We start from the raw sequence: 7,917 nt of genomic DNA, 5'->3' as shown, positions 1-7,917 counted from the left end.
TATAAAAAACACAAGTGCAAAGGCATATATACAATGTCTTCTAATACACAACAATTTAATGGGAAAATTATGTCTCTCAAGTGGATATATCCAGTGGTCTTTATCTGTGAGGTCAGCCCCTTCTTGCTGGCTGCGCACATGCTACCTCCAGCTGCACCGTAAAGGAAAAAGAGCCACAAGACTTACCTCGGAGGGACCTGATTCTCACTGAGAATTTTTGGTGTCCTCTCAAACTGACTGCTTTAATGGTTTCTTCAGCTAAGGCTTCTTGAGGGGACCTAGTGCATACTAGATAATCAATGGACATCACAGTTCAGTAAATGAAATCATTTAATTGTTTCTCTTTGGGAAGAAAGTTCACAGTAGAAACCAATTATATGTGGGAGCTGAGTCTGTTCCCTTTGATGTCAGTGTGTAAACAGCACCAGTGGAAAAAGAATTCAGCTTTTGGAATTTATAATACTCTTGCATCTCTGCAGTAGTTGGGAAATAAAGGAAACAGAGTGAACTGTAGCAATGATCCACAACAACGAAAATCAGATGTCACCCACTAGGTAATAAATAGTTCTTGTACAGTGTAACAGGCTATGAGTAATGCACGTTGTGACTAAAATCAGAGGGGAGAGAGCTTCAAAGAAGTCCGTTTATTCAGTCTTTGTAGGCTTAAAGCATATATTGCATACTTGGAAATGAAAGATCTCTCAAAGCAATGACATTCATAACTCATTCTTTGATGGACTAAGCTTTCTTGTTGTAAGCTTTCTTCTCCATCCATCAAATAGCAATCACATTAAAGGAACATCTGTACAGTCTTGAGGAACTCACTAGACCTGTCTTTCAATGCTCTCACCTTCACTGATTTGTGTTACCTTTTTCTCTTTTAAAGTTAGGACATGGAAAAGACTTCAGAAATTTAAAATATAAAACATTTTATATTTAAAACTCTCTTCAAATGTCTGCTACACTTTTTTAGGACAGGAAGTTGATGAGTTTTCCCAAGACATGCAAAAAGAGTACTTGCACTGTATATTTCATATAGAGCAAATAAAAGCAGCCACAGAAAGATAAAGGTCTTGGATTATCTTCCATGTGATTTGCTGACTAAACGTACCAAACAGCCTCTTTTCCCTAGCAGTGCTTCCCCAGGGCAACCGGCCCACGGGAGAGCCCTGGCTGTGAACTCTTCGGGGCAGTCGAAAGAAACCTCATTAAGGAGGTTTCTCTCCTTTTACCTGAGGCGATGTTTGTTTTAGGTAAGTGTTCTTTGGGAAGCTGAGATAAAGGAGGGGCTGAAAGGCCCAGGCAAGCACCCAGCCTGCCGCAGGCTTCAGACCCATCTCATGCCATGGAGGGTGCAGCTGCAGGGCTCCCGCTCCAGGCTGCAGCGGGGCGCAGCTCCCATCCCTCCCGGGGCGCCCGGCGTCGCCTCGGCCCGGGGAGCGCCCAGAGAGGTAAGGCATGTGCAGGGAGGCTTTTTTTCAGCAGCTTTCCTCTCAAAACTCCGACTGTAAGTAGCATTTGAATGTAACAATTTCAGCATGGAATAGACAACGGAAAACAATTTCCAATTTCAGAAGTAAAGGGCAAAAAGTTTTTGAAAGCGTTTCACTTGGAACAGGTATTTTATTTCTTTTGCCAATATTTTATCCTTTTCAGTCAAGTATTTAAGAACTTATAAATAGAAGTAAATGAAAATTAAGACTGTGATAACTGATTCATTATTTTTTAAAGTTTATTTATAAATAATATCATATTATTTTTAACATATTATTTCCATTATCAGATGGAAAGTACTGTTAAAAAGAGCGCACATAATTGCAGTCACACCCCCCCCCTCCACCAAACAAAAGGCAGATGTAGCATCCACCACTGTATATGCTGTCTTAAACTCATTATATGGGATTGCCCATGTCAGCTTAATGCTGGAGTTGCTAACTCAGTAAATAACCAGCCACTCAGTGACAACATGGAATCCGTATTTAGACATACTGACAAAGAGGGAGGATTCCTTTTTATTTTGTAGCAGTGCTGCATAAATAAAAATATTTCAGTATTAATTACATCATCACTTGGAGTTCAGTGCAGTCACTTTGAATTGTGACATCTTAAAGGGAAATGACACCTCAGTTAAATATGTGCAAGTGATTGTCTAGTTTGTGTAATCAGATCGTAGACAGAAGAAAGACTAATATTGCCATAGAAATCAGACTTCCAAATCAGAATGTATTGAAAATAAAAAAATCGTGCTAATTCAGAAGATGACAGCAGAATCTAACAGAAGAAGCTGTACTGTACAGATATTACCACAAAGAATTGACTGTGGAAGTGCTATTCTGTCTTAATCTTTCAGCAGCCCTGCTTTATGGAGGCCCTGGATGCTCACAGCAAGAGACAGTGAGATGACAGAGAATCAACAAATGGTGAGACTAAATTTTAGAGAAAATAATCCTTATAGAAAACAGGTGCAGAAATTGAAACCATTTGAACCCAGGAAATGAGGCTTGGTCATCTACTCATTTGTTCTTTCAAGTATTTCTTCATTGTTAGAAAATATGGCTCAAATTACAGTGTTCTCTACATGATAATGGTTAAGATTATATCTACTTTTGTATCAGATATAGAATCATTATCAGTTCTTAAAGAGCTGCAGAAAACACTGCTTACTCAAAACAACCTTGATTTTAACAGCAGTTTTTATTTGTTTAATTATAAAAATGAGAATATCCTCACTTTGAAATTTCCAGGCCTAGTCTGTAGATGATACTTTGTATACAGGGGGAGATTGAGAGAAAATTACTTTAAAATGAAATTTTAAAAAACATAACTTCAGTTGCACAATTTTATTGATTGGAGTTTTTTTGGGAGGCATGTTGCTATAGCTAAACCAGTTAGGAAATCAACAGAAAATTGTATTTTAAAGTAGCTCTTATTGCCAAGTGCTTTTGAAAGGCACTGTGATTATTATACTTACTTGTGTAGGAAGATTTGTTAGGCTCGAAGAATAAAAATAGAGCTTGAAGCACTTTCAACATAGGTTCTGATGCTGCAAACTTTAAAAAATGTATTGAAATGGTGCTACTCCCATGCTTATTTTTAAGCACTTTCATAAGATTTTGCAGCATCTGAACTACAGTTACTTCTTCAACTTTTCACCAAAGGCTCAGCAGTTTAAGACAACCCTCCTTAGTGAAAATCTTTAAAGACTCACAATGTCTACTAGATTCTAACATGTGCAACACCTTTTTACCTTGTACTCTTTGACTGCTGAAACTGGAGGTTGTAACGGAACAGATCTGAGGGGGTGCCACACTCGTCCCAGCAGGTGTCTTGGGAAAGCATGCGGAAGAATGTCCTTCCCAGCAGTGTTCCAAGATTTGCCAGAGGCACCTTTAAATTTGCTAAGGACGAGAGGAGTCTTACTCTCATGAGAGTAAGAATGATTTCAAGAAACTAAGGTTTCTGAAATCAGGAAGTTGTGATTTATTACTGAAGTTACATTTTTGTAGAAGAATTTATTCAACCAGCTCAAAAGTTTTAATTCACACTAGGGCTTCTGCCCACTTGTGTGAGAAAAACAAACCATATATGAAGTTTGCCATACTCATGCTAAGACCTTGGCATTGTTTCAAGCCAAGTATAACTGAAATGGTTTTCAATTTTTTGACATCTCTTCTTCCTCCCAGAAGCTTCTCAGATCCTTCTTATCCATCTTATGGTCCATCCACACTGCTTCAGTATGCTAGGTGCCTCTGTAACTTGGGACCTAATGAGGGCTGATGGAGGGCTTTAGGAGCCCTTTCACATGCTTTATAACAGCGTCACGAACAACTGAGGAAGGATGCTTGGCTACTGCATGTAGTGCATAGGTTGGAAGAGGTGCTCACTAATGCATACCTACATACCACAGCTGTGGAAGACAAGAGGTATCTTCAGCAAAGTTACTATGAGGTTTCTAGCAGAAGGCCTTCAAAGGTGGATTGAGCTCAATGTTTTTGCTAGCTAGTTGCCTGCTGGCTACTTTTATGTTCTGCAACGTATACATACAAATGCCAATGCTTTACAGATAAGTAGATACTCCAAACACTGGAGAATGAAGCAAATAAAAGTTTCAATATCCTCTGTATAATTAAAAAAAAAAGGTTAGGAATATACATATAAGAATCTAACCTGAGAATTGAAAGATGCAGAGCAAAGCACTAAAAAAAAATACTGGTAAAAAAAAATTTTAACTAATAATTTTAACTCTATTGCCAGGAACATATGTTACAATATATCCTATAGTTACCTATACATAATATGCTTTTCTTTATATAAAAAGTAACACTTTTCCTACTACCTACATTCAAATATGTAATTATTTATTCCCAAAGAGAAGCCATGACAAGTAATTTAAAGTAACTATTGCCATATCTACAACATAATACAAATTAACACTGAATGTTTTCTGCTGTGTACAAACTGAGTTTGATTTTGCCATTAATTGGCTTTTATCAGAATTACTTCTCAGAAATGCTGTATTATAGTATGAAAAGAAAGAAAACATATATATTGTATGTTTAATCAGTATGTATTATTATCACATATATATTATATACGTATATTACATATATAATACATATGTAATTATTTTCAAATAATATGTCTTCCAAAGAGAAGACAGTAGAAAATGCAGGTCAATAAAGATAAAAAGATTATTTTAATTTTAATGTAAATATGAAGGGAGAAAAATTCGGTATTTAACACAAATATTATGATCACACCTACAATGTTCAGCTAGATCAGGAGTCCATTTTACTAGGTGCTGTGGAAACAAAGTAAATGAGTCTCCTGATTAAAAAAACAAAACTCAACAAAACCCTAATAGCCTGAAAACAAATAATTTTGGCTACAGGACAAACAAGTGGGTATGAGAGAAACAGACCAACACAAAAGGTACAGAGAGAATTTTCTAGGACCCCTTACTCATTCTGTAGCCCAAGGGCTTTTTGGGGCCCACCAAAGTACCCATGCTGAAACTTACTTCCTCAGAAAGACAAATGAGTTGCTCTGACAATGGCAAAAGTAATCTCTTTCTGTATATAGCAGAGAGGATGATATCTAGCTTCTGATCACTAGGAATTCTAGTATAGCAAAGCAAAATCTTCCTATTGATGCAACATCAAGTTTCTAGCAAGAGGAGGAAACAAGAAGTCTTCTTGTTTTAAGATATGGAAGAGAATACATGCCTGCAAAATGTAGTGATAGGGCTCAGTGATTTCGGGAAATGCTTTCAGGTTTACATTCCAGTTTTATAATCTTAATGGGATTTAGTAACATTAACATTTGCAAACTATGGGGTTTTATTGTGACATTAATTTAAAGCAATTTATTCTGTGCTAAATTTAATTTTTATATTTGAACTATATTTTTGCTACCTACTCTGTTGTATCAAAAATGCTTGCTTTTTTATTGCTGTTTACATAGAAATATGAGATGCCAGTTATCTTTTCATTTTACTGTTTGGACTCTTGGATGCTTGTGTGATCTTCCATTACAATTAGGCGTGTGTACTTGAACATTCCATCTCCAAACTACTGGTTACTGTGGTTAAAGAGGTATTTTATAAACTCTAACCTCCCAATCCTTTAAACTGACTGAAAGTCTTTTTTTCTTCCAATTACTGAACTTCCATTTGGTGGTGTTACTAGCTCACCCATTGCCATAGATATTCGATAAGAACTTAAGTAAAATGTACAGCTTAATGACTTTATTGCTCTTTAAATGTACAAGTTCAAATGCTTTGTTAAATGTGCAACTATTGGCAGGCTGTGGGCATATATATTCTCTGAAGTACACTTAGTCAAACAACATGCAGCACAGCAGACGAAGCAACATTACTGTAGAATTTTAGTTACCTGTAGAAGAAAAAAGTGAAGTCTTCATTTTTACCCTATTCTAATTAATAAATATGTCTCTTTACAGTCAGAACTGGATGGCCAACTAATAAATTTGAGGTCAAAGGGAGCCCTGGGGTTTCAACATCCAGTGAGGTGAGTTAAATCCTATCACTTGATACAAGAAAAGTGACACCTTCCAAGACAAGACATGTTTATTCTCACTACAAGTATGTTTGTCTCTGGGGTATCTCTTTTTACTAACACAGTTTGTTTCCTCACCAGACTCCGTATGTTTTTATTCCTCCACAAGGAAAGATGCCCTGAAACAATATGCTGATAATGAAAATAAGAAAAAGTATTCTTAAAGGAAAAAATGTTCTTCTATGTTTACATTTATTAATATGATAACAAGCCCACAGATAATTAACATGAATGGCTGCTAGTGGGATGTGACTTGTTTCAGATCTGTGTCTTGAAGTTGCTTATATTTGCTCTTGAATAGAAGTTGAACTCCAGGCACAGCTTTTCCTATGCTTGGGATATTTATAAAGGTTTTCACCAACATTTAGATTCTTTAAGGCTTAATGATGTAGAAACTCCTGATTTGGACTTTAATTTGGAGGAGGAAAATTAAAGGAATATTCCTCTTCTTTACAAGCACTTGTTTTTATAAAAGTTGTAGAAGCTTAAATTCTATGTGACCGCTATCACTGTCAAATTTAATTGAAAACTGGCCAAAGTGGAACCAAGAGGAAGAGATGTACATACATATGCACATAAAAACATGTATGTATACAGACTGCACAAGTTTTGCTTTAGTGGGTAAGTGGTGAAAACCTGAAATGTAAATTAAGACTTTTATGATTTCAATACAAAAGAATATGTATTTTGAAATTCCTCTCAGTGTACACCTCCTCCTCCACCTGGAGATATAAAATCCATTAAGATCAACCTCCATGCATGAGGCAACCCACCCCAATCTTAACCTGGTGTCTTAATCTTAATTCCAGAATCCCCGAACGTTCCTCAAACTTCCCCCAGTCACACGGGACACTTCCATTCTGAACTGCGCTAAAAACCAAACCAAAACAACTCAAGCACACATCACTGCCCTGGCAAGACTATCAGGGCAGAACCTTAGATAAATGCAGTACACAATATGCCCAAAGCAACTGAGGTAACTTAAAATCAACAGTACCTTTTAGTTAGCAACTTTTAAAACACCTGGAACCCTAGGATTTTTCTTCCTCCAAAGAAGGATAAAAATAGGTTTTAATACTCAAGATAGCTTATCTGGGAAAGTGTTGCATAGTTTTTCTTTTATCTTAAAATATCTTTTCTTATTAGACTTTATTTGCCCAAGTCCAAATCCCAAAAGTTTCTCAATAATATTGGAGAGAAGGTTCTGGCGAGTTTTCCGGTCCAAGCTACAATTCATTTCTACAATGATGACACAGACTCTGAGGAAGATGAAGAAGAAATCAGTTCAGCCCAACCATGAGCAGTGGTCAACCTTGACAGTCACAAAATAAAAGTTAAAAAATCAAGAGATAAAAAAAGAACTGTGAGAAACATATGGACAAACATCTGACCAAACAAATACATCAAAGCTCAAAAGAGAACTATTTATAATTATGTTACCAAGAAGAATGAGTCAATGCAACTGGAAACTAAGAGGAAATCCTTTTGTGTTTTGAGAGACTTTTAAACAAAACCCTGAAGCTGAACAAAAGATTACAAGGTTTAAATCAAGTTGATTTAAGTAACACGAAGTAAGAATATTAAGAACACTGTGCTTAGTTACTCACTATTTTTTGACATTGCAGTTCTGATAAAATGAAAATAGGATTCATTATGAGGCATTATAATGAAATGTACAGCCCCAAAATAACCTGAAGGTTTTGGAACACAATGTTTGAATTCAAGCAAGAAATTATTTAAAATGCAAAGACTTGCTTATGAGCTGCATGAGGCATGTTTATTTTGCTAGAAATGCCGTATGCCAAATTGATCACACCAATTTCCAGTATAACCCCCTGTC

General features: G+C 36.3%; 1 protein-coding gene across 1 annotated transcript; it reads left to right on the top strand.

Moving 5' to 3' along the window:
* The first annotated feature begins 1,240 nt into the window (after window positions 1-1,240).
* RIPPLY3 (ripply transcriptional repressor 3) lies at window positions 1,241-7,377 on the top strand. Its single transcript, XM_010189631.1, has 5 exons — window positions 1,241-1,253; window positions 1,379-1,451; window positions 2,351-2,420; window positions 5,962-6,029; window positions 7,224-7,377. The coding sequence occupies exons 1-5, from the start codon at window positions 1,241-1,243 to the stop codon at window positions 7,375-7,377; spliced, it is 378 nt and encodes a 125-aa protein (XP_010187933.1).
* The last annotated feature ends 540 nt before the right edge of the window (window positions 7,378-7,917 follow it).

Source organism: Mesitornis unicolor, unplaced genomic scaffold (assembly GCF_000695765.1).
Source record: "Mesitornis unicolor isolate BGI_N332 unplaced genomic scaffold, ASM69576v1 scaffold21518, whole genome shotgun sequence".
Lineage (NCBI taxonomy): Eukaryota > Metazoa > Chordata > Aves > Mesitornithiformes > Mesitornithidae > Mesitornis > Mesitornis unicolor.
Note: the sequence above shows the minus strand (reverse complement) of the source record. Positions and strands in the feature narration are given on the sequence as shown.